This window comes from Lontra canadensis, unplaced genomic scaffold, assembly GCF_010015895.1.
Source record: "Lontra canadensis isolate GAN:19392208 unplaced genomic scaffold, GSC_riverotter_1.0 scaffold13, whole genome shotgun sequence".
Lineage (NCBI taxonomy): Eukaryota > Metazoa > Chordata > Mammalia > Carnivora > Mustelidae > Lontra > Lontra canadensis.
In genome coordinates, this window is record NW_022631007.1 from 11921764 (window position 1) to 11949114 (window position 27351).

A 27351-nucleotide genomic window follows, 5' to 3' on the forward strand; every position below is an offset into this window, starting at 1 on the left:
TCCTTTTCCTAGGGTTAACTGTCTAGTAATAAAATGAATAACTGAAATCTAATTTTGCTTCATGAAGTTTTGTCATCAGTAAATGTATTTATACATCAGTAAATGTATATATTTATTTGTTTGTTTATTTATTTGACAGAGATCACAAGTAGTCAGAGAGGCAGGCAGAGAGAGAGAGAGGAGGAAGCAGGATCTCTGCGGAGTAGAGAGTGTGACGTGGAGCTCGATCCCAGGACCCTGGGATCATGACCCAAGCCAAAGGCAGAGGCTTTAACCCACTGAGCCACCCAGGCACCCCAGTAAATGTATATTTTTAAAAAGTTCAAAAATGTTTGCAATTTGGGGTTCCTTGGTGGCTCAGTTAGGTAATAAGCATTTGACTTCAGCTCAGTTTATGATCTTGGGGGCCTGGAATCAGGCCGGGCATTGGGCTCTGTGCTCATCGGGGAGTCTGCTTGTCCCTCTCCCCCTGCTTGTGCTCTCTTGCTATCTCTCTCTCAAATAACTAAATAAGATCTTAAAATGTTTGCATGTTAGGGTACCTGCTGGCTCAATCAGTAGAGCATTTGACTATAGATCTCAGAGTTGTGAATTCAAGCCCATGTTGGGCATGGAGTCCACTTAAAAAAAATTTTGCATGTTTAAAAATGAAGATCAGATGGGTGCAAAAGGAAAAAGTGTTTTCTGTTATAATAGTTGGGAGTAGAGTTTCCTTTTATTTTTGTACCTTAAAAAAATTTTTTTTAAGAAGATTTTATTTATTTGACAGAGACACAGTGAGAGTGGGAACACAAGCAGGGGGAGTGGGAGAGGGAGAAGCAGGCTTCCCGCTGAGCAGAGAGCCTGATGCAGGGCTTGATCCCAGGACCCTGGGATCGTGACCTGAGCTAAAGGCAGACACTTAACGACTGAGCAACCCAGGTGCTCCTAAAATATTTTTTAGGTTTTTTTTTTTTTTAGTAGTGTCTACACCCAACGTGAGGCTTGAATTCACAACCCTGAGATTGAGTTGCATACTTCACTGACTGAGCCCGTCAGGTAGTCCCTTAAAAAAAATTTTTTTTTTTAAGATTTTATTTATTTATTTGACAGAGAGACACGGCGAGAGAGAGGGAACAGAAGCAAGGGGTGTGGGTGAGGGAGAAGCAGTCTTTGCGTTGGGCAGGGAGCCAGATACAGGGCTCAGTTCCAGGGTCCTGGGATTGAGCCCCATGTTGGGCTTTCTGCTTGGCAGGGAGCCTGCTTCTCTATCTCCCCCCCCCACCTCTTTCTCAAATAAATAAAAATCTTAAAGAAAATTAACTTAAAAAAATTGTTTTTGGGGGGCGCCTGGGTGGCTCAGTGGGTTAAAGCCTCTGCCTTTGGCTCAGGTCATGGTCCCAGGGTCCTGGGATCAAGCCCCACATCCGGCTCTCTGCTCCATAGGGATCCTGCTTCCTCCTCTCTGTCTCTGCCTGCTTGTGATCTCTGTCAAATAAATTAAAAAAAAATTTTTTTTTTAATTTAAAGATTTAAAAATTAAAGATTTTATTTACTTATTTGAGAGTGAGAGAATGCATGTGTGAGCATGAACAGGGGAAGAGGGTGAACAGAGGAGAACAGAGAGGGTGAGGGGAGGGCTCCATCCCAGCACACTGGGATCATGCATGATCTGAGCTGAAGGCGTTCAGTGTTATTTTCTGTTTTTCTTTTTTTTTTCTTTTTTAAGATTTTATTTATTTGACAGACAGAGATCACAAGTAGGCAGAGAGGCAGGCAGAGAGAGGAGGAAGCAGGCTCCCCACTGAGCAGAGAGCCTGACATGGGGCTCTATCCCAGGACCCTGAGATCATGACCTGAGCTGAAGGCAGAGGCTTTAACCCACTGAGCCACCCAGGTGCCCTCTGTTTTTCTTTTTAAGATTTTATTTATTTGAGAGAGAGAGCACATGCTCAGGTACGTGCCCAAGTGGTGGGGAGCAAGAGGGAGTGGAAGAAGCAGACTCCCCACTGAGCAGGGAGCCCAGTGTGGTGCTCAACCCCAGGACCCTGCAGTTGCCCCTGAGCCGAAGGCAGACACTGAACCAAGTGAGCCATGCAGGTGCCCCTTCAATGTTATTTTCTAGGAATAAGAATATTTTCCTACATAATCACAGTAAAAATTTCAGAGTCATAATTAACATTAATACAGTACTATTACCTAACCCATGACTCTTATTCAAGTTAATAGTTGTCTCTTTAATGTTTCTTATAGCATAATTTTTCTTGTTTCAAGATGAAGTTAAGAATCATACAGGCACTTGGTCTTTATATCTCTAAGTCTCCCTTAATCTGGGATGATTCTTCAGGGTTTTTTTTTGTTTGCTTTTTTTGTTTTGTTTTGTTTTTTTAAAGATTTTATTTATTTATTTGACAGAGAGAGAGCAAGATCACAAGTAGGCAGAGAGAAATGGGGAAGCAGGCTCCCCGCTGAGCAGAGAGCCCGATGCCGGACTTGATCCCAGGACCCCAAGACCATGACCTGAGCTGAAGGCAGAGGCATAACCCACTGAGCTACCCAGGCGCCCCGTGTTTTTTGGTTTTTTTTTTTGACTCTTATGACTGATATTTTTGGAGAGTATAGTTGATTGATTTTGTGTCTATCAGGTTGGGTATATCTGATGTTTTTTCAAGATGAGCTTCAGTTTATGCATTATTGTCAGGAATGTAACAGATACTGCTGTGTTCTTCTCAGTTGCATCACGTCAGGAGGCACATGGCGTCCATTTGTCTCAGTGTTAATGATGTTACCTAACTTAGTAACAATCAGATGGAAGAGATGCAGAGGGCAGGTATGTGGGAGTGGGTGCAGAGCTTCAGTGCTCCCTTTGCATACCACCTTCTCCTTGAAGCTCCACTGTAGTTTGTTTATTCGTTCATCTGTGGATGATCACTTGTGGTGATGAACATAGTAGCCAAATGTCAGTTTTTAGTAATTATGAATAAGGCTACTGTGAATATCTTATCTTTGTCTTTTGGTAAAAATTTCCCTTGAATATATATCTAGCAGTGGATTATGGGATTATGGGGTAGGCATATATTGAGATTTTATAGATATTGCCAAACTGTGTTCTGAAGTGGTTGAACTAATTTGCACTAATGGAGTTATTAATCTTGTGTTATCTTAATCCAGATCTGAGTAAGGTAAAAATAGCTTGCTGCTGGAATGGGGGTAGAACTATTCATTTATTTGAGACTGTGTGTGAGGAGTGCTAGAAGAGTAGCTCTTTTTTCTGCCTTTGGGAAAATGGAGGTAAGGAAGTATGGGGGGAGTTTTAGTTTCCCATGTGTTCATTCTGGTAGGCTTTATCAGACTGTGGATAGTACTGCCTGGACTTCATCCCAGATTTGCCATAATTTTGGGGGGGCTAAATTTTACATCCAGGAGATGGAGATTTGTAGCAGTGGACAATTTTTATAAGAAAGATTCAGGAGATTTTAAAGGAGTACATGTTTTGAATTGTTAGTAGTGGTAGCTAATCAGGTTTCACGACCTCCAGAAGCGGTATCAGGGAATACTTTCAGAGTCGAGCTGTCAGATGCTATGCTGGGTTCTGATTCTGATTTGACTTCTCCTTGCTCTGTTTCTCCAGTTAGAACTTAAACTACATAGATCTGCAGCTCCTTCATGTTAGTAGTTGTGTGTGCCTAGAAGTTGTCTGGCTTCTTGACACTTTGCCAAATTGTGAGAAAATGGTAGACTTAAGAGCTGAGAGGCCAAGGTCTCCCTTTTCTTTGTTGCATACCCAACAATAAAAAGAGCTGGGTTGATGTCTTCTCTCTCTCCTCTTTTATCTTTTTTTTTTTTTTTAATTTTTAAAGGTTTTTTTTTTTAACATATTTATTTGACAGAGAGATCACAAGTAGGCAGAGAGGCAGGCAGAGAGAGAGTGGGGAAGCAGGCTCCCCGCTGAGCAGAGAGCCCAATGCGGGGCTCAATCCCAGGACCCCGGGATTACGACCTGAACTGAAGGCACAGGCTTTAACCCACTGAGCCACCCAGGCGCCCCTCTCCTCTTTTAAAAATGCACTCACATGCACATAGAGTGATAGATGTCCCAAAGAGGAGCTGAGGAACCCAGGAAAACTAGAAAAATTCATAGAGAAAAAGGAAAATAATTATACTAGTAATCAGAGATAAAATAATTGCTAGTGGGGACTAATTTAGTATAGAGTTGTTAAGATGTTGACAAAAAGGCCAGGTTATATTGTATTGGTTGTTAAGTATAGGATGCGATTTATCAAAGAAGACCAATTTCCTGGTGTTAATCATAGAGGGAGTATATTAGTTGAATTCACTTATAAAGAATTTTGAGTAATGGACAAGGTCTGAAAGAGTGGTTATGTAGGTTATGTAGCTATTTTTAAGTCAACTCTCAAAAATTTGAGGGTAGACCTATGTCTGAGGTCCTTATCCCAGAATTGGAGTAGCTAAAGGAGAGAAAAGGTCAGAGGAGGGAGATGAGAACCTTACCTTCTGTTCTGTCATAGTTGCTTAGGTATGAGAAAGGTATGCTAATTGGGTGGTCTTTGAGCTAACAGTATTTTGCATGCATTCTATCTGAAACACTTTATACCATTATGTCCACTTTATGTCTTTTTCCAGCTCCTTCCTCAAAGGTTTGGGTGCTTCTATATTTCAGAGATGCTAGGACCAGGACTTGTCTCAGAATTCTTGAGGCCTGCTAACTCCACTGTGTCATGTGTTACTGTTATCACTGGTCATGAGAGGAATGAAAATCCCATCTGGTTATTCATCCTTTTTGTTGTTTCATCTCCATAACCACTGAGTTTTTTCCCCCGTTGACCTAGTCTCATGGTTTAATTTCTTTCTAAGAACTTTTATTGAAGTTTCTGAAGTGTCATTTTTGGGGTCGCCTGGGTGGTTCAATTGGTTAAGCGTCTGCCTTCGGCTCAGGTCATGATCCTAGGGTCCCAGGATAGAGTCCCACATCGGATAGAGTCCCACATCAGGCTCAGCGGGGAGTCTGCTTCTTCCTCTGCCTTTCCCCTTGGCTTGTGCATTCTCTTTCTCTCTTAAATAAATAAAATCTTAAAAAAAAAAGTGTCATTTTTGTGTGTTAAACCTTTTCATATGTTAAACTGTTCATAGGCTCTTTTTCAGCTTTATTAAGGTAACTGAAGCCCATCCTGCCTTGATAATTTTGCCTTCTCTTTAGCCCTCTGAGGTTACCAGTACATTCCCCTGCACAGTGGTAGCTGTGTTAGTAGGCACAATCAGGAACTTTATTCTCTTCCATTCATTACCTGTTCTTTTCCTTTGCAAGGGTGACCATTCAGCCTGGTTTACTCTTGTTGTCTCTATATAATTATTAATACCCTGCTTGTACACATGTTTTCTGGTATATGTATGTACATAAACTGTACCCCTCACGTGGGGCTTGAACTCACAACCCTGACATCCAGAGTCCCATGCTCAACCCACTGAGCCAGCTAAGTGCCTCCCCTCACCACATGTCTGTAACTACTCTTCAGATCACCAATGACTTCATTATGGAAGCTAGTGAAGACTTTTCAGTCTTTGTCTTTTTTTGATTTCAGTGTTTGAAACTTTTGAACTTTAGAAACTTTAGAAAAAAAATTGTGTCAGTACTATCTTTGTTGTATAAACAAATTAGAAAGTTACTAGGAGAATTATTATCTATAATTCTACCATTCAGAAGCAAATATTAACATTTTGGGACATCCTTATGTATACCCACTAAGAATATATTTTAGAATGTGTCGAATGTTATATTGTCTGTACTCTATAGCCTGCCTTGAACACTTAATACATTGTTGACATCTTTTTATGTCAGTGAATGTAGTTATTATTTGTTATTATCACCTCTCTATAGGTATGTAAGTCTGGCTTCCACAGTATCTGCTGAATTTCTAACACCCCTCCTTTCCTTTTAGCTCTTGCTAATTCGTTCTCCTCCTGGTATCTTGAATGATCTTCCTAAAGTGCCAGTTTCAAGAAAACAAAAACAACAAAAAAATGAAATACCAGCTTCATCCTAGACATTTTCTTGCCCTAATCTTTTATAGCCTTTCATTGCCCTTGGGATATAGTATACAAAGTCTTCTATGATATGGCCACGAATTTGCCAATCTTCACTTTAGTTTTTAGCTGTATTGAACAAATGGATAATCTCCCCAAAGATCCTGGCTCTTTCTCCTATCTGTTATAAATTCAGTGAATGTAGAGAAAGTGAGAGTCCATGAAATGGTGCAAAGTTAGTGCTAGAGATCTCTAATCTTTCTCTTCTTGCCAGTATTCTCCTGCATTATGTTTGCTGAGCTTTGTTCTTGTCGCAGCTTGTCCCTGCTTGACTTCCGCTTTGGGGTAGTTTCATTCAATTTTTGGTTATAGTTATGTATTTACTTCCAAATTTGTTTTCTCATTCCCCCTGACTCTTTAGTGGAATAAAGTCTATATTAATGGTCTTTTGGGGTGTTTCCCCAGGTGCATTCATTTTGACCAAAATCACTATTGTCTTTCCTCCCAGATTTTATTTTTCTAATTTCTGTTTACTTTCAAGTCTTACATGAAGATTGAAAAAGCATTCCACCTCAGTATGGAATCCTGTAGGTCCCATTCCATTTCTGCATCCTCTGTTTAGATTTTCCTTTCCAAAGGGACCAGTGCTTCTGCTGCTGAGGAAATGGAGTAGAATCTTAAATAGACCTTGGTTTTATGCATGCCATTGTAAGAGAGGGAGGACAAGGCAGTCCTCCTGGGGTGAAGGAATGGCATGAAGAGAAGCATAGATGAAAGAGAATGCTGTGGAGAGTAGAAGGTTCTCATTTGGCCTTGAGTTTGGAGGTGAAACAGTAGGAGATTGAATTGAGGAGGTATGGGTTATCAGATTGCTGGGGACCTAAAATACCAGGAGTTTTGCTATACATGGTAGGTTTATTTACTTACTTATTTTAATTTTAATTTAATTTTATTTTTTAAAGATTTTATTTATTTATTTGACAGAGAGATTACAAGTTGGCAGAGAGGCAGGCAGAGGGGGAGGGGGAAGCCGGCTCCTTGCCAAGCAAGGAGTCCGATGCGGGACTGCATCCCAGGACCCTGGGATCATGACCTGAGCTGAAGGCAGTGGCTTAACCGACTGAGCCACCCAGGTGCCCAATTTATTTATTTTTAAAGCTTTTATTTATTTGAGAGGGAGAAAGAGCCAGAAAGAGAACATAGGCAGGGAGCGAGGCCGGGGGAGAGGGAGAAGCAGGCTTCCCGCTGAGCAGGGAGCCGATGCGGGGCTCCATGCAGGGCTCGATGCAGGGCGCAGATCCCAGGACCTTGGAATTATGACCTGAGCGAAAAGCAGAGGCTTAACTGACTGAGCCACACAGGTGCCGCATACCCACACAGGCGTCAACCATATTGACCGTTTTACAGGGGGGTAGGCATGACCAGAATGGTGCTTTAGGAATAATGATCTTGTTGGTTGTGAGTAGTTAGTGATCAGGAATTAAATTAGAAATTTTATTGTAATAATCCAAACATGAGTTAACAAAGGCTTAACTATAATGAAAGGAGAGTGCAAGAGGAATCTTGAAGGAGGAACTGACCAAATTTGAGACAAAATGACAGGGTATAAGGAAGCAGGGAGGAAGAAGTTGCAGATGATTTTGTGCTTTTAAGTCTAGCTGACTACTGAATTCTGAGAACTAGGGTACCTTGATCAGTTGTTGATGAGGTAGATATCTAGGAGGAGCAGGCAACTGAAAATGCCTTCTAGGTCATGGGAGAAAAAAATCAGATCTGTAATTCACAGCAGGGCGAGGGTGGGGGGGCCCTTCCCAGGGGAAACAATCTGGAAATTTCCTTGCTCTTGTTATGATGACAACCCCAATCTCCATGTGTTCCTTATTCTGTGACTTAGTAGGCAGATTTCTACCATTGTGGTAGAGAATACCATCGTAGATTAAAAAAAGGTTCAAGACAGTATCTAAACAAAATTTATAGTTAAACCATAGGTATGCTGAGGGAAGTCAGAAAAGAGAAACTTTTGGGGAATGGCAACTAAATAGGAAGGAAACACAGGTAGAAAAACAATACCAGTACAGTATTGGTCATGGAAGGAAAAGGAGAAGAGTTTTGAGAAAAGTCAATCTAGAAAGGCAGAAGAGCACAGCATCCAGAGTCTGGTTCAGATCCTGACTTGCTGTAAAAATTCAGGGCTGTTTTCTGATGGTCAAAAGTCTCCTGGGGCTTTGAGTTGACCACATTTAGCTCAAGGTGGAACCTGTGCATTTCAGGACCTCCTTGCATCCTTAGAAAGGACAGTTGAGAAATAGGCCCAGTTTCCATTCTGACTAATTTATAATTCAGAGGCATTGGGTAAGACAATCTCTCTAGTACATATATGAACACATTAGAACTGGGGTCATTTAAATGAATGTGGAAGGAGCAGTCTGAAGTGGGGAATTCAGAATTAAAGATTATAATACTGTAAGCATTTAAATGAGATTTCTTCAATAGTCATGACTCTTAAGATTTCCTGTTCTAATTAATAAAACAGAGCAAGTAGAACACCATTCTGAGTAATATAGGTCTCTTTAGTGATAATTAAATCGCAGATTATTATTCTTGGTTCTTAAGAGTTTTTGAGAAATTTTTACATTAGGAAATAATCTTATGGAAACCATGTTATAAGTGGTAGTTAGGTTTCCAGCTCAGGACTTTAAAAAAATAGCTTTTTTTTTTTTTTTTTTTTTAAGATTTTATTTATTTATTTGACAGAGAGAGATCACAAGTAGGCAGAGAGGCAGGCAGAGAGGAAGGGGAAAGCAGGCTCCCTGCCAAGCAGAGAGCCCGATGTGGGGCTCTATCTCAGGACCCTGAGATCATGACCCAAGCTGAAGGCAGAGGCTTACTCCACTCAGCCACCCAGGCACCCCTAAAAAAATAGCTTTTAATATTTGTGTAGTATGATTAGTTTGGCACTACCTGAAAGGTTTATAGGTGGAATGGTAAAGAGGACCAGAACAGGATTTCCTTGCTTGTTCCTTAGATGCTGCCTAAGTCTAGGGCTTCTCCTGTAATTCAGGACTGCTTTCTGCAGTTGGGAAGGTTAGGCATTACACAGCTCTAGGGACTCCATTTGCATCCTTTATGGTATTAGTGGCCATGGAGCTTTGTGCTTCTGAGGCCTGCGTCTCCTTAAAGTAATAAAGGGGGAATATTTTTTTAAATCTCTTAAGTGATTTTAATATTTTCACAACTATCAAATCAGTTTTTATTTTTTTTAAATATTTTATTAGCGTGTGTGAGAAAGCACAAGTGGTGGGGGGGAGCTGCAGAGGGAGAGGGAGAAACAGGTTTCTGGTGAGTAGGGAGCCCAGTGTGGGGCTTGATGCAGAGCTTGATCCCAGGACCTTGGAGTCATGACCTGAGCTGAAAGCAGACGCTTAACCAACTGAGCCACCCAGGTGCCCCCAAATAATTCAGTTTTTAATGGAGAGTCATTTGCCTTGTAAATTCAGTCTGGTTCAAATCTGACTTGCTTTGTAAATTCAGAGCCGTTTTCCGATGGTCAAAGTCTCACAGGGGTTTGAGTATAAAACATTTGGCTGGGTGGGGTGTAAAATGGTAGTAAAAACACTCCCTCAGGATGTTTTGTCTTACATTGAAGTCTTATGGTTGGTGTAGTCTCTGCAGGTCTTTAAAAGCCAAGTAGGTCCACTTACTTTTTTAAAAGCACACTGAATTGATTTATGCCAAATATGGCCACAGGACTGATGTATAAGCAGAATGCCTGTATTGATTTACAGTGGGCATCTTCTTGGGGTCTGATCATCACTACCTTGGCAAGTCATTTCAGTTGGAATGTACCATAATTTAATTGAATCCAAGTGTGCATCAGTTCTGAGATTCTTTATTACTGAAGAAGAAATCCTCATACTATGACGTAAGCTCTGCCACAGAGTTTTTTAATTACTTAGATATATTTTTTTAAGATTTTATTTATTTGACAGAGATAGAGAGCACAAGTAGGCGGAGCAACAAGCAGAAGGAGAGGGAGAAGCAGGTTTCCTGTTTCGCAGGGAGCCGGTGTGGGACTCAGTCCCAAGACCCTGGGATCATGACCTGTGCTGAAGGCAGATGCTTAACCGACTGAGCCACCCAGGTGCCCCCCCCCTTTAAAAAAGATTTTAATTACTTAAAAATTTTTAATTTTAATTTAATTTAATTTTTTTAAGGTTTTATTTATTTATTTGACAGACAGATCACAAGTAGGCAGAAAGGCAGGCAGAGAGAGGAGGAAGCAGGCTCCCTGCTGAGCAGAGGCTGGACTCTATCCCATGACCTTGGGATCATGACCTGAGCTGAAGGCAGAGACTTTAACCCACTGAGCCACTCAGGTCTGCCTAATTACTTAAAATTTTTATTTTCATTTTTTTCCCTTCAGTTGTCTGCAATGGCTCGCTTATTTTACATTTTCAGATTCAAAAGACATTTTAAAATTAATATTTTTTAAGTTATCTCTACACCCAACGTGGGGCTCCAATGCATGACCAAGATCAGGAGTTAGATGTTCTTTTTTTTTTTTTTTTTTTTTTAAGATTGTATTTATGAGACGGAGCAAGTGTGTGGCACACAAACACGCATGCATGTGGTCATGCATGAGTGAGCAAGCATGAGCTGGGGGTGAGAGGGGTGGTGGGCAGAGAGAGAGGGAGAAGCAGACTTCCTGCTAAGCAGGGAGCCTGACTCAGGGCTGATATCAGGACCCTCAGATCATGACCTGAGCTGAAGTCAGAGCTTCAGGGAGTGAACCACCCAGGAGCTCCAAAACTTGCATGCATGCTCTTCTAACTGAGCCATCCAGGTGTCCATTAGTTTACATTTTTTTAAAAAAAGATTTTATTTATTTATTTGACAGAGATCACAAGTAGGCACTGAAGCAGGCAGAGAGAGAGGCAGGGTCGGGGGGGGGACAGGCTCCCCGCTGAGCAGATAGCCCGATGCGGGACTTGATCCCAGGACCCTGAGATCATGACCTGAGCTGAGGCAGAGGCTTCACCCACTGAGCCACTCAGGCACCCCATTATTTTACATTTTTAAAAAAGTTCTTTTAAATTTATTTAAGTGTAATAGATTATTATTAGATGGTATATATTTTGTGTATATTTTAAAGAGACAATAGAAGTGAAATATATTGGTTAAGGTACTCCTCAAATTTCTGCATGTTATGTCTGACTCTTCTAAATAATGAAAAATTTAGGATTATTGAAGTTTTCTTCCTCCCCTCTCCCCACTATTATAGTGTCTTGTTATTAAGGGTATTAATAATGAAATGTTTCTTAGGGACTGCTCCGTTGTTTTCTCATCAATGTAAAATTCAGTGATTTCTTGCTTCTGAAGTTCTTAAAACCAGTCCAAGTTGTTTAATTTCCCCCTTTAAGTACTTTTGCAGCCGGTGCAGATGGCCGTATGTGGGTTGTGTGTTGTCCAGTCTCTGCAGCAAACCATAACAAGCTTTATCTGTGTGTGGTTTTTTTGGTTCTTTTCCTCAGGTTCTGTAAAGCACTTACAATCACTTCTCTGATGGTGAAAAGTTATTTCACTAATATCCCATTGCTGTGTTTGCTTTCTTTTATATACTACATTTCATTTCAATTTAGAACCATATTATAATCTTTTGGGAGACATTTTAAGCAGCAGTTTAAAATTGGGTACTAACAACAATGCAGTTGAAAGGATGCTAGTGAACAGCTATGACTAAGTTTACTACGGGCAGACAGTGACACCTGTGGCACAACTTTCTTTGGGCTGAGAGCAGTGGTAACAGGACACTGAGATGTATTCCAGTTTTGGAGAAGTTAAAATGTGGGAAACCGTGTGTCTTGTGTTGTTGTTACTGGTTGTTTTTTGTTTTTTGTTTTTTGTTTTTTTTAATAGAATCACCAGTTGCTTTAAGAGATGGGGGAGGGCACTAAATTGATGTCAAGCTTGAGTCTGGTGTGCAAGCTTTTGGGGCCATGTAGCAGTTCAGAGTTAAGTTAGAATATGGGTGACTCCATGGAACCCTCAGGGTTGAACTAGAGGTAGAAATACCTTCCAGAGAAGGGCAGATAAATTATTTTTTATTTACTTTTATGTTTTTCCCCACCCACTGAGCTTTTCCCCCTTTTTCTTTTCTTCCCAGAAGGCAAATAAATTAATAGCTGATTATGGATGTTAACATACTTTTACTTCACCTTTTCTTCATTTTTGACCAATTTCTAGTTAATATATATATATATATATACATATATATATATATATATTATATTTTTATTTATTTATTTATTTGACAGAGATCACAAGTAGGCAGAGAGGCAGGCAGAGAGAGAGGAAGAAGCAGGCTCCCTGCTGAGCAGAGAGCCCAATGCAGGGCTTGATCCCGGGACTCCGGGATCATGACCTGAGCTGAAGGCAGAGGTTTTAACCCACTGAGCCACCCAGGTGCCTCTCAAGATAATTTTTTTAAAGAATCACTAGTGTATAAAATGCTAAGCAGAAAGTGGGTAGAGTTGTGGAAGCTGTGAGATAGGAAGGGGGGATGCTTATTTTAAGAATCTTTAACATACCTCATAGTAATGGGAGAACTGTTGCAAGGGAGTAATATATATTAAAATGTAAATCTGTTACCTTCATTCACTCCCTGTTGCTCAGTGGCTAATGAAGAAGGTCCTTAGTTTGGTCCCTGATGTCCTACCTGGTCTGTTCCCACCTATCTCATTGGGTTCATCTTATACCGTGCCTCCTTTCCCCAGATAAACGTAAGAAGATGGTGAATTGAAATGTAAGGGGATTTATGAATTTTACTTTTCCTGTTATACTGTTACAAATCGGGATTAAAAAATCTTATTCTATTGGCTCTGGTTAAGTGGAGCCAGGGAATAAGTAAAACACCTTAGATAGAGTTTCTGGGCTGGAATTCTGCATTTCCTCTTGATTAACTGAATAGAGATATTTTTCTCATTAACAGGTTTCTCCACATATAAAAATCTATTGTAAAGATACCGGAAAATAATGGCAGCGGAAACGCAGACACTGAACTTTGGGCCTGAATGGTGAGTTTTCAAAATCTCATCCTATCTGATATTGGATGTACAACTAGTATAGTAGTAAGGTATTTGTACAGATACTGGGTGGTTTATAAATGTATATGTTTTTGAGACTTTGATTTTTGTGCCTAATTGAAAACAATGTAGCTTCTCTAGGAATAAATTATGTTTGGTTAGTGACTGCATTCTGTATTTAAGAAAAGCTTTCTTGGTCTGGTTTTGTAATGATAACAAGATTTTCTTGGTCTGGTTTTGCACTGGTGATGGTTATGTGATGATAATGGACTTCTTGCGACCCCACCACTCTAGCAAATTATTTGCCCTTTTTTTTGAGCCCTTGTCTAAGTGCATATAAAATTTTACATATAATCGTAACATTTTTATCTGTATATGTTTTCTGCTACAGTGCTATTTCGTGAGTGCTATTCATAGACTTTTTTGAAAACATAGTTTTTATTGAATTATTATTTGAATTTTATTTTATTGATGGGCTAGGCAGGTGGTCCAGAATTATACTGGCTGTTAACTGTAGCTCATCTAAGATTGGGATAGCATTTGCCATAGTAACAATTAATTGACCTTTGAGTCTCTTACAGATGTGTTTGGACCCTGAATATGGAATTCTCATGGAATTTTGAGATCCATCACATTGTAGTGTGATTCCCCCCCCCTTCCTCCTTTCCCCCCAATGTTGGTGATTGAAGATCCTCTCGTCAGTGGCATGAGTAGTTGCTTTTTCTATTCAAATCTTGGGCCAGAAGCAGTATATAAAATAGATAAATTGGAATAGTGTCTTAAACATTCTTGATTGTTTAGGTGAAAAATGGTGCAGACTTCTGTAGTAACTCTCTGTTTGAAGACACTTATTAACTTATTTTATGCATTTCTTTTTATATGTAATTCCTAAATTTGTTTGGCCCTTATAGCTAGCGTTTGGAAACCGAGGAGAAATCACTACTTGAAGTTCTAAGAACTGAAGCAGCTTTTCTACTTTGAGAATTATTTTGGAAATGTTGACCTAAGTAAGGCTGTACCTGTTTTAGTTCTTAGTTTGTGTTTTAAAAATAGTTTTATTGCCATATCAATATATGTTTCTGAAGAAATTGGAGATTACAAGTAAGCCAGAGGAAGATCTAATCACCATAATTTTACCATCCATGATATAACTACTGTAAATAGGTTAGTTTATCTCTGTGGGTGGTTTTATGTATGCTTATTTGTGTATATGTACATTTATTTTCACAAAAATGTGATCATACTGTACATTCAGCTTTGTAACCTGCTTTTAAAAAATAGCCACATCAAAAGTATCTTTTTTTAAATAAATGTTTTCTTTATCTTAAATGGTTGCATTGTATGATGTACCATCATTTATTTAGCCTTCTAGAATATAGTAGCGTATATAGTCTGTTTTCAGGTTTTCATTATAAAAATATTTTTGATGAACATTCTTGTAGCTAAATCTTAATTCACATCTTATTAGCTTTATAAGGTGGTTTAAATCTATATAGCTCACTTGTTGAACCGTTTTGTGTGTAACTCTTCTGCCTTTGTCCAGAATTTGTAACTGCTTCTCTTTTGTAATTACACACTTTTCTTTGTAAAAACATGATTAAACTTGTCAGCTAATTTAAGGAAGTTGTCTCTCCCGCCTTTTAAGAAAGAGAGACAACACTAGGAATTCAACCTAAAGAAAAAACTGCTGGAGATGTTCTAGACTTAAGTTAGTACACATTTAGCTTGATGCCCTATATCATGGATTGACAGACTATGGCCTGTGAGACTATAAATACAGTTTTTATGAATAAATTTTATTGGAACATAAAACATACCCATTTGTTTCCGTGTTATCTGGCTGCTTTCATACCATAGTGGCAAGGTTGAGTAGTCATAGGTGAGGCCATCTGGCTCTAAAAGCTTACATATTTACTCTCTGGCCTTCTACAGAGAAAAGTTATTTGGCCTCTGCCCTAAACCATGGGTTTCCGGAGTCATTTCAGTGTGTCACTGACCGAGTCTACCAGTAGCACTATACATATTTTTTCATTGGTACTCTGAAGTTTTGTTTGATCAGTCCAGGTTTTATACAAAATTTGAACTGAAGTAGCTTTAGTAGAAGTCCCATGCTTAAACAGTAGTTTTACCGAATTTTTACCGTGCAGGCATTATTAGAGCTTAGGGTCCTTCCCTTAACTCACCTGGAATGCTTTTAAACTGAGGACTGGAGGTCTAAGTAGGCACATTGCCTTTTTGGTACCATATATCAACCTTTCTTTTGGGAAGGGGAATATATGAGACCCTTAAGTAACTCAGATAACCCTGAGCTTAGAAGCTGCAGTATGAGTAGAAGCTGCTGCTGTGTTTCCATGCATGTAACATTGCATTCATTGTGGAACCTGAAGTAAGGAGCTGTGTCCGGAACACTTGAGAATCAAAATTTAGAGTGATTGCATTCCATTAGAGTGTCTCTCTGAACCATACAGAAATGAATTCAGTGATGCTTTATTCTGTTTACTAAGATCATTATTTCTATTATGTAAAAACAAATGTTCAGTAAGAAATGGATGAAATGAGCAGATTTACTGATACTTGGGGAAGTAGTAAAGATGGGAGAATGTTGAAAATTTTGATAGAGACAGACCATGAATGACCATATACATGGACTTTTTAAGGTAGGGATGTGGGGTCATTAAGTCTTAGCTTATCTCTATATTTAGAATAAAAATATGTACTATATAACACTAAAGCAATTTAAAAAGGTGTGATAGATATAATGGAGGAGTAAATAGTTTCTAGGAATAAAACAATAGTCTTTACTCAAATGTTACTGTCTTAGACCTGTTCTGACCCATCTGTATATAATACCTTCTCCTTATTTCCTATCTCCCTACTCTGCTTAATTTTTTCTTAATGGTCTATATCTAAATAGAACATGGCAATTTTACTCACTTATTCTCTTTATTATTTAAATCCCATCCTCCAGCTCCCACTAGACTGTGAGCTCCACAGAGGGCAGGTACTTTGGTCTCAGTTTTTGTACAGTTTGTTCATTGCTGTATCTCTAGTGCCTGCATTATATAGTAGGTGCTCAATAAATATTTGTTCATTGAGTGAATGAGTTGTTGGAAAGTAAAGTTGATTTTAATGTTTTGCTATTATAAATATGTGTGTGTATATATCCTTGAACAGTTTTGTTGGTATTGCTGATTATTTTGGAGTAATTCCTTGGAAGTGGAATTATTAAAACAAAAATTGCAGTTTTAAGGCTTTGGATGATGTGTGGACAGATGGACCACCAGAAGGGTTGTGCGAATTTAATTCCCATCCCATGCCTGTTTACTTCACCCTTGACAAAACACTAAGTACTACCTTATAAAAAAATGAAAAAAAAATTTTGTTTTAAATCTGGTAGATTTAGGGTTTTTGGATTTTTTTTTTTAAATTTTTTGTTTGGTTCAGTAACAAAGTAATTCATGCTTATTCTAGAAAACCTTGGAGGAAATGGTAGTACAAAAAGAAAAAGGAAATATATAAGTTATCCTTAATCCTACCATCTAAAGAACCATTGTGAACATTTTGGTTTGTATCCTATTTTTTTTCCTGCAAATGTTTGTATATATACTTAAAGACATTTAAAAAAAAAAAAAACAAATTCATTATTTACTTGTTTTGGGGGGATTAGTTTTTTTTTTATGTTGAGGATTGTAAATAGATAAATATAGATAATAAAGGAATCTATAGTAGGGGGAATAAGGGCAGATAGTTACCTGGCTTTATGGGGAAGAAGCCAAGGAATCTCCTTCTGGTTTTCTCCTATCTCATCTCCTTGGTCTTAAGGAAATTTTTTCCAGGTCTTTCCTTGCAAGAAAGTGAGGCACTTATTTCCCCCAAAGCATTTTGTTTATACCTGTATTAAAATAGTTACATCTTTGTGTTGTGTCTCTGTGTTTACCTTACTCAGAAAAGAACATAAGAAAGGCACTGTATTTCTCAATTTTGGTAAGCCCATTGTTTACCCTTGTATACTAAACATAGGCACTTAGTAAATATTGGACTCAAGTCTCATGGGGGTGGGGAGAAATGAGGGCAAAGAAGAAAAACTTGTTATTGTTGGGTTACTAAGTATCATCTTATGGGCTTGGGGGGAAAATGAGAGAATTTCTGAAGAATGGGATGCATTAATCATCCCAGTTTTCCAAAAAGAGTGAAAGATATCTGTGTGGTCTGAAGGGATAAGTAATTTGGTATTATCCAGGGGTGTAATTTATTTATTTATTTATTTATATTTTATTTTTATTTATCTGAGAGAGGGTGGGAAAAAGAGGGTGCACACACATGTGAACAGGCACAGGTAAAGAAGGAGAAGCAGATTGCTGTTGCAGGGAGCCTGACGTGGGGCTTGATCCCAGGACCCTGGTATCATGACCTAGGCTGAAGGCAGATGCCTAACTGACTGAGTCTCCCAGGCAACCCCAGGATATATTTTAGAAGAGAATATTAAGATTTGTTTAGAAAACATTTCTCACATGCCTCCTACGTTCTGCGTCTTGTGTTAGGTGCTGAGGCAAAAAGGTTGAAAGGACATGGTACCTGCCTTTGAATTATGTAGTGGGGAAGCTGACAGTAATTTCACTATAATGTTGACGTGTGAAGGAAGTGTAGAGAAGTATAGTGTATTCATCTGCTTATTTGATGCCTATAGACATCTCATCATTCATACTTTTCTGAAACCGAGCTCATGAGTTTTTCTGTTTTAGATTTATTTAATCTTAAATACCACAGTATGCCCATTTGCTTAGTCCCAAAGTCTTGGAGTTATTCTGGATATTTCTTTTACTTCTGTATCTCTACATCTAGTCGATTCCAGTGCCATTTCCGTTTCATCTCCAACGTATCTCAAATCTGTTCATTTCTCTCCACCTGCATTGCTGTCACCCTATTATAAGTCACCACCATCTCTGACATAAACAATTGCAAGAGTGGCGTGATGTTTTCTGGCTTTCATTCTTCTCATTGTTCAGCAGCCAGAGCAGTCTTAAGATATAAATTGGGTCAGGTTTTCTCCAAAATCCTTCAATAGCTTTATGTCTATTTGCATGACTTTTTATTGGCTTTTTCTTCCACTAGCCAGTTAGTTCCATGAAGGCTGAGCTGGTACTTGTGTCTAGCCCAGGTCTTGAGGATTTTTTTTTTTTTCTTTTCTTTAAATACTTTATCTATTTATTCGACACAGACATCACAAGTAGGCAGAGAGGCAGGCAGAGAGAGGAAGGGGGAAGCAGGCTCCCCCTCGAGCAGAGAGCCCGATGTGGGGCTCGATCCCAGGAACCTGAGACCATGACCTGAGCCGAAGGCAGAGGCTTAACCCACTGAGCCACCCAGGCGCCCCCAGGTCTTGAGGATTTTGAGCTCTCTTCCAACTCCTCATCCTCCTCATTCTGACTTGACTCTTCCTTTTCCTCCTTGCACTTATCCTCTCTGTTTCCCCAGCAGTCTTCCCTCCCTACAAGTGAAAATGGCTTGAAAAAATAAAATTTTCCTGATAGCAGAAAAGGCATGTGTAAAGACAAGGGGGCAGGAAACAGCAAGTTTAAGAGAGGAATTCTGAGACACTGTCTTTACTATACTGTGAAGTGTGGGAGAGATGAGCTTGGAGGCATCATTTCTATGTTAAGAAACTCGATTTTATTCGATCATTGTGTGCCAATGAAGAGTTGTTAATCAGGGAACATTTTTATTTGGGTTTGCATTTGAGATATATTTGTAGTAGTGTGGAGGATGAACGATGACTAGTTATATCACTTAGGATGCTGTTGTAGCAGTCCAGGTAAGAAAGAGAAGTGTGGATAGTAAGATTGATAGGATGGCTTGAGAGATTTAGGATCTAAACCTGGTAGGATGTGGTAATTGGATATGGGACATGGTAGAAGGTGAGGAGTAAAGGATGACTCCCAGACTCTTAATCCAGTGGTTGAGTAGATGGTGATGTCCTTACCTGTCTTAAGGTGATGAAGGGGTTTGGGATGAGTAAGCTGATGAGTAGGGTTTGGGGGATATTAAAGCAAAAGCTGAGAGGCTCATATGGAAGACTTAAAAACTCTAGGGAAGAGGTCAGAGCTGGAGTTGAGAATCAGGAGCTTACCCAGAAATGTTTTTTGACTCCTACACACATCTACATGGATACTCCAGATTGCCTTCATAAACTGAAGTTTGGATTTGGAACAATAATAAGTGAAGATTTGGGGATGTCATGGGGTTTTAGAAGGTCTTCTAATGCTACCCATCAGTTACTACTACTCATATTAGAACTGGGCCTTTTGTGTTAAACAGATCTCAGTATGACCAGAAAGAAGAAGGTGACTGATGGGAAATTGTCCCTTGGATTTGTGTGAGGTTATTGATGAACTTCACTGGAGCAGTGGAGTTGTAGGGGAGAAGTCAGATTATGCCAGGGTGTTTTTTTGTTTCTTTTTTGCGCTGGGTTTTGAAGTGACCACAAGTATGGATGTGGAGATGTTTCTGAAATGAAGAGGAATGATGAGCAATAGTGCATAGCTAGAGGGGATGCTGCATTAAAGGGGTTTTAAACAACTCACTGTCAGAAGAGAGGTTAAAAGATCATTGGTGGGTTTTTAGGGAGGGATGTTACCCAGGTGTGTTTTTAGCTTTTACAAATATCTGTAGGTGAAGAGGGACTTGGAACAGGATTTGCCGATTATTGAGTAGAGCACAGATCTCCTCATTGAGGCTACTATCTCAGTTTGAATTACTCTCAGTTTGCCTTAGTTCATTCTCTTCACAGTCCTGGAGGAATCTCTAGAGAATGCACTCTGGTTATGTTACTCTTAGATCTGGGGCTTATAAGAAATACTCAGTCCTCGACATTGGACATTCAGTCCTTGGGCAGTGGGCGTAGGGTCCACTGGAAGGGCCCAGGGTGGTAAGTGGATTTGAAACCTTGTGAGGAGCAAATGAAGAAATTAATGTTGAGCCAGGAGAAGGAAAGTCTCTAAAGAGACATTGTGACTATTTGCTAGTACGGGAATGTTCTTCACTTGAAAGAGCGTCTAAGATGTGCCCTCTAGTGGTTGGAACGAGTGGCAAACATATTGGTTTAGTATAAGAAAGATATTTTAACATAGTTTCTTTAAAAAAAAAAAAGATTTTATTTATTTTAGAGAGTGTGAGTGTATGTGTGTGGGGGGGGAGAGGGAGAAGGAGAATTTCAGGCCAGCTCCCTGCTGAGCATCAGCCTGCCGTGAGGGGCCTGCCCCGAACCCGAGTTCATGACCTGAGCCTAAATCAAGAGTTGGACGCTCAATTGACTGAGCACTCAGGCGCCCCTAAAATAATTTATGATAAAATATATATGTTTTAAAATTAATGTTTGGCAAAGTAAACCTTGCCTATTTGATTGATTGATTTTTTTAAAAGTTTTATTTATTTGAGAGATAGCACAGGCAGAGGGAGAAACAGGCTTCCCACTGAGCAAGGAGCCTGACATTATGACTGGAGCTGAAGGCAGATGCTTAACCAACTGAGCCACTCCCAAACCTTGCCTATTTTAAATAAAGTTTGGGAGTTTTGATCTTTTTAGTCATGAAAACCTAGGTTTGAGACTTTGTTTTGCTGGCTGAGTGTGGGCAAGTTGTTTAACCCTCGTCTGTTCCTGGAGTTGTTGTGAAGCTGAAATGAAATGAAGTGAAGTAATCCATATGTAAAATTCCCAGCTTCAGTTCTCAGTGGCTATTAATTCTACTTTTTCAGGAAAAAGCCCAGCTATACATGAATTTGATGGAGAGCAGTTCGTGGAGGGCCCTCCAGCAGTGGTTCTTCATGTGCATGTTGTTTTCTTCCCTGGTTGTTCCAACCTGTCTTACAGGAGTTGGACTAAATGACCGCTATGTCCAATATTTGGAAAGAAAACAAAAGACCAGCCTAGTAGCAATAAGCACTCCTAGCACCCAGTTTGCATTTTTAATATGCACTAAGGAGAATCAGGCTCCCAGGAGAAATGGTTGATTCTAGGCCTGAGGCAAGAAATACAAGCTATGCCTAGAACATAGAACATATTGACATAACGAAAGAAGCTGTTAAAGACTGCTAGGGTGTGTCAGAAGGATTTAGGAGCATACCTGAAGAGTCTCTCACTGGTCAAAGACTTTTGAGGGGCACCTGGCTGGCTCAGTCAGTGGAACATGTGGCTCTTGATCTCAGGGTCATGAGTTTAAGCCCCTCATTAGGTGTGCAGCCTGCTTGAAAGATGAGAATTTGAATACTGTTAATAATTGCAGTGAAATAACTTAATTAAAATTATTTGTTATCATTGGAAGATGCTAGGGAATTAAGTCCCTATTTGAAAACTAATTAGAAGAATCAAGACTTTTTTCTTTCCTATATGAACTATACTATTGGGTAACAATACTAAATAGTGTAAGAGAGAAATTTCTCCTTCTAGAAATACTCCAGCTAATAAAGAAGGAATAATAGGATAAAATCACTTTGTAACCTTAGTGAATGAACTTAGGCACCTTGGCATTGGTCTTCAGGGACTACTAGACTCAAAAAACGAACCAGGCAGTAAGTGCTTCCAAATGTCCTAACACACCACTACGTGGAAGTAGTCTTTCCAGATCAGATCAGGTCTTTACATCCAGTCACCAATGTACATGAAATGCATAGAACAGAGAAACGTGTTAAGGTATATATATCACAGAGATAAAAATCAGCAAAATCCAGACTAGAATAAATTCTTTTGGAGAGAACATTTCAGAGTATTTACTGATGACAAAACTTGCCTTCAAAAATTTCCCCCAGGGGCGCCTGGGTGGCTCAGTCGAGTTAAGCATCTGCTTTCAGGTCAGGTCACGATCCCTGGGGGCCTAGGATCGAGTCCCGCATGGGGCTCCCTGCTCAGCAGGAAGCCTGCTTCTCCCCCATCCACACTGCCCCTGCTGTGTTTCCTCTCTCCCTGTGTTTCTGTCAAATAAATAAAATCTTAAAAAAAAAGTCCCCCCAAAATCTTGGAAAATTTCCTTCAAAAAGATTTTTGAAAGCATATGATTTCCTTGAAAACGGTATCAGAGGAGGGTTAGATGGAGTGGTACAAGGAGCAGGGTCAGCCTGGTTATTGATTTGGGGGCTGGGTGAATGGTATGTAGGAGTTCATTATGTAATTCTTGGTGTTCTTACGTATGTTCAAAATCGTCCATAAATGTTAAAAAAAGGTAAGTAGAAAGAGAAGATAGAAACATTGAAAAAAGACCCTAGCAATCTTGAGTTTACTAATATATCCCCCCTTTTTTCCTTATTGTACATATAAAGACATTTTTATATTTGTGCACATATAATTTTTGACAAATATACAAGTAATGTTCTGCTTTCCTTCGTATTTTTTTTTAAATGTGTGGATCATTCCCTTTTTTGCGTATGTGAATAAAGCTTAACAATTTGGGGAATATATTTTAATGCTTCAGTTGAATTTTCCTTTAGGCTAACCTACTGAAGTAAAGTACCTTGGTCCCCTTTACCCTTGATAATTAACTGCTTTATAGAATTTCAGGCAGCCCTCAGATAAGGAGCTCCTGCTGGTAGTGGTTTTGCTGCTTGCTGTTTGACACAGTGCTGCAGTGAGATTTTATTATGGCCATTTTTTGCTGAGCTTCACCCACCTTTTTTTTCCCTCTCTAAATAAAAGCATCTTATAAAAATGTTCCTTCTAACCCCAGTTCCATTTCTCTTGGAGTATATTTTTATTTTTTCCTAGAAGGAAATATGGCTTAAAATTTTTTTTTCTTGTATTAACTCTTCAGTGCATTTTCACATTCAACATACTGATCATTGCTTCCAGTAAAAATGAATTGTGAAATACTATAGACATATAAAAGTATAAAATTGTAACAAACATTTCTGTATAGCATGAATGAGAAAATAAATCATTGCAGGTATAATTAAAACAGCCTTTACATTTTCCTTCCCTTTGCAGATAGAACCTTATCTTGAATTTTGTATTGTCAATTCATGTTTGTTTTTATACTTACTATATTTTATATGTATTCTTAAACAGTATAAATTTATTTTCCGGTTTGCTTGTATATCTTTGTTGTAAGCTTCTATGTTTTGCTTTTTCTTTTGTATAGCATACGTTCTTATTTAACAAATATTAATGTTTTGTTAAACATTAGCAGATCATTCTTTGAAGTGGTGGTTCCACTGTAATCCCACAAATACTGCTTGATAATTTCCATTGTTTTACATGCTTACCAACAACTGGTATTCCAGATTTATTAATTGGTATTGTCAGATTTATTAATTCTTACTAATCTAATAGGTTTAAGGTGATATTTCACTTCTGTTTTAATCCTGTTCCTTTTATGATTTGAAATAGTCACCTCTTCACCACCAGACTTCTCAGGGACATGCCATGATAACCTTTTAAGTAAGGAGTTACCACATGGTCGTCTGGTTATTTCTCAATGAACTGTTCTCTTAATGTGCTATGACAACAGGTTGTATTAAAGCTAAAATCTTGGATACCTTGAGAAAATGGGATTTCTTTCTGCTCTTTTAAAGAACTAAAATGAACACTTTTGTAGTATATAAAAATAGAAGTTCTTAGTGCCAGAATATTTGACATTTCATTTTTTATGTCTCTCCTATTCTAGGCTCCGGGCTCTGTCCAGTGGTGGGAGTATCACGTCCCCTCCTCTTTCTCCAGCTTTGCCGAAGTATAAGTTAGCAGACTATCGTTATGGTCGAGAAGAAATGTTAGCACTTTTCCTTAAAGATAACAAGGTAAGAGAAAAGTAAAGAGTTCAGAATTATGAATGAGATTTTAGGGTATGTATAGTGATATATTGATAGATGAAGTACCCATGGTTTTTCTGTTTTTTTTTTCCTGCTTTGATACCTGCAATCATTGACAGAGAATCTTCTAAGTGTAAGGAGCTCAGTATTTTTTAGAGAAGACTTAAGATTTTGTTACAGGAGTAGAAAACTTCATGGAAACAGGGAATATTCAGCACTTAATACTTTGTTTAATTTCCTTTTAATGCCTCCTTCATGTCCATTTCTATCCCAATTTGATGGCTGCACCTCTCTTAGTTGCACCTCTTACTCTTCATTTAGAAGTTAGGAGTGAGGGGCACCTGGGTGGCTCAGTGGGTTAAAGCCTCTGCCTTCGGCTCAGGTCATGATCCCAGGGTCCTGGGATCGAGCCCCGCATCGGGCTCTCTGCTCAGCGGGGAGCCTGCTTCTCCCTCTCTCTCTGTCTGCCTCTCTGCCTACTTGTGATCTCTGTCTGTCAAATAAATAAAAAAAATAAAAAAAAAAAGTTAGGAATGAGAAGAGGAGCATTCTCTTCTTTCCCTTTTTGTATTAAATGTAGACAGTTTTCATTTGAGAAAATGTCTTAAAATATATCATGTTTGTGTCACTTATGAATGATCAAAACTCAAACAGTGTAAAGTACTTACTGTCTGACTAGTGAGAGCTAATATTTTCTATTTTTTAAATATACTTTGTTTTTACTTTTACTAATGGTTTGCAGAATCTCAACTTTTTTTTTTTTAAGATTTTATTTATTTATTTGACAGAGATCACAAGTAGGCAGAGAGAGAGGGGGAAGGAGGCTCCCCGTTGATCAGGGAGCCCGATGCGGGGCTCGATCCCAGGACCCTGGGATTATGACCTGAGCTGAAGGCAGAGACTTGAACCCACTGAGCCACTCAGGCACCCCTGGAATCTCAAATTTTAATGTTGGTTGCTAAGGACAGATAAAATTGTTTATGAAACTCTCATTAGTACCTTGTGGTAAACGTAAGGATTTTTATTCTTCCACTTTGTACTCTGGAATACCAGAGTTAGTGCTATATATCATATCTGAAAGTGGTGGTCTGATGGGAGGAAGAAGAAGGTGACTGGGGTTTTTAATATTTGACCCTCTCAGAATATGTAAGTACTACTGAAGGTAATTGTGGTTGAATAAGCTTTACTCCATATTTATTATAATCACCAAGATGTAGACAAAAGGGTATTTTTTCTTATTTTATAATTTTTGTAGTTGGAGGGATAGCATTAATTTCATGGTCATGTGTTTGGTCATACAGATACCTTCAGACCTACTGGATAAAGAATTTCTGCCTATCCTACAGGAGGAGCCCCTGCCTCCCTTGGCTCTTGTACCCTTTACAGAAGAAGAACAGGTTTGTGCTTACCTTTGAGCCTTAGGTCAAACCCTTGTTCCTTTCCACTGAGTCATGAGAATTGGAAGTTACTACTTACGCCCTAAGGCCTTCTATCCCCACAGATCTATTTTCTTCTTTCTTTTCACTTGAAGTATGGATGCCTCTTATAGTTGGAGAGATTCTGCTTTAGTCCTGAAGCTTTTTGAGTGTTATATAGAGCAAGGAAATGTTTCTAGATCTTTAAGGACAATGGGAATCATCCATTATAATTTATTTGAGTAGAGAGGTATTTTTTGGGAAGTAGGGCCTTCTTTTCAGAATAATAATAGTTTTTCAGAAGTAATTGGTAACCTGAATTCTCACCAATGCATTCTTTTTTTTTTTTTTTTTAAGATTTTATTTATTTACTTGACAAAGAACATAAGCAGGGGGGAGCGGCAGGCAAATGAAGAGGGAGGAAGGAGCCCACTGTGGGGCTCGATCCCAGGACCCTGGGATCATGACCTGAACCAAAGGCAGTTGCTTAACCCACTGAGCCACCTAGGTGCCCCCATTCTTCTTCTTCTTCTTTTTTTTTAATTGAATTAATTAACATGATGCATTACTAGTTTAAGAGGTAGAGTTCAGTAATTCAGTAGTCGTCTAGTGCTCATTACATCGTATGCCCTCCTTAATGTCTGTCCATTACCCAGTTACCCCATCTCCCCACCCCTCTCCCCTCTAGCAGTCCTGTTTGTTTCCTATGATAGAGTCTTATGGTTTATCTCCCTCTCTGATTTCATCTTGTTTTATTTTTTCCTCTCTTCCCCAGGACCCTCTGTTTTGTTTCTTAAATTCCACGCATGAGATCATATGATAATCATCTTTTTTTGATTGACTTATTTTGCTTTGCACAAATACACTCTAGTTCCATCCATGTTGTTGGAAATGGCAAAATTTCTTTTCTTTTCTTTTCTTTTCTTTTTTTTTTTTTGGTAGCTGAGTAGTATTCCATTTTATATACATACCACATCTTTTTTACCCATCTATCTGTTGATGGACAGCTGGGCTCTCTTTCCATACTTTGTCTGCTGTGGACTTTGCTGCTGTAAACATTGGGGTGCAGGTACCCCTTCAGATCATTACATTTGTATCTTTTAAGTAAATACCCAGTAGTGCAATTGCTGGGTTGTAGGGTAGCTCTGTTTTCAACTTTTTGAGGAACCTCCATGCTGTTTTCCAGAGTGGTTGCACCAGCTTGTACTCCCACCAACAGTGTAAAGAGGGTTCCCTTTTCTCCACATCCTCACCAATATTTGTTGTCTCCTAACTTGTTAATTTTAGCCATTCTGATCAGTGTAAGGTGATATCTAATTGTGGTGTTGATTTGTATTTCCCTGATGCCGAGTGATGTTGAGCTTTTTTTCATGTTTCTGTTGGCCATTGGTTGTCTTCCTTTTGGGGGGGGGGAATTATTTATTTATTTATTTATTTATTTATGTTACAGAGAGAGAGACACACACACAGTGAGAGGGAACACAAGCAGGGGGAGTGGGAGAGGTAGAAGCAGGCTTCCCTCTGAGCAGGGAGGCCAGGACCCTGGGATCATGACCTGAGCCACCCAGGCACCCCATTGGTTGTCGTCTTCAGAGAAATGTCTGTTCATGTCTTCTGGCCATTTCTTTTTTTCTTTTTTCTTTTTTTTTTTTTTTTTTTTTAAAGATTTTATTTATTTATTTGACAGAGAGATCACAAGTAGGCAGAGAGGCAGGCAGAGAGAGATAGGGAAACAAGGCTCTGGGCTGAGCAGAGAGCCAGATGTGGGGCATGATCCCAGGACCCTGAGATCATGACCTGAGCCGAAGGCAGAGACTTAACCCACTGAGCCACCCAGGCACCCCTTCGGCCCATTTCTTGATTGGATTATTCATTCTTTGGGTGTTGAGTTTGATAAGTTCTTTGTACATTTTGGATACTAGGCCTTTTCTGATACAACATTTGCAAATATCTCCTCCCACGCTGTTGGTTGTCTTTTGGTTTTGTCAGCTGTTTTCTTTGCTGTGCAAAAGATGTTTATCTTGACGAAGTTCCAGTAGTAC

General features: G+C 39.1%; 1 protein-coding gene across 8 annotated transcripts in view; it reads left to right on the forward strand.

Annotated features, from left to right (window-relative positions):
• Window positions 1–27351, forward strand: part of GIGYF2 (GRB10 interacting GYF protein 2) — a 145754-nt gene that overhangs the window by 14013 nt on the left and 104390 nt on the right. For 7 of the 8 annotated variants that reach the window (XM_032857500.1, XM_032857502.1, XM_032857504.1 and 4 more), the window contains exons 3-5: window positions 13010–13094; window positions 23753–23882; window positions 25196–25291. In XM_032857500.1, coding sequence (XP_032713391.1) covers window positions 13054–13094; window positions 23753–23882; window positions 25196–25291 — 267 coding nt within the window. In that variant the 5' untranslated portion in view covers window positions 13010–13053. Of the gene's footprint in view, window positions 1–1015; window positions 1039–13009; window positions 13095–23752; window positions 23883–25195; window positions 25292–27351 lie in introns of those variants that run through there. The other variant, XM_032857501.1, reaches the window with a different exon arrangement.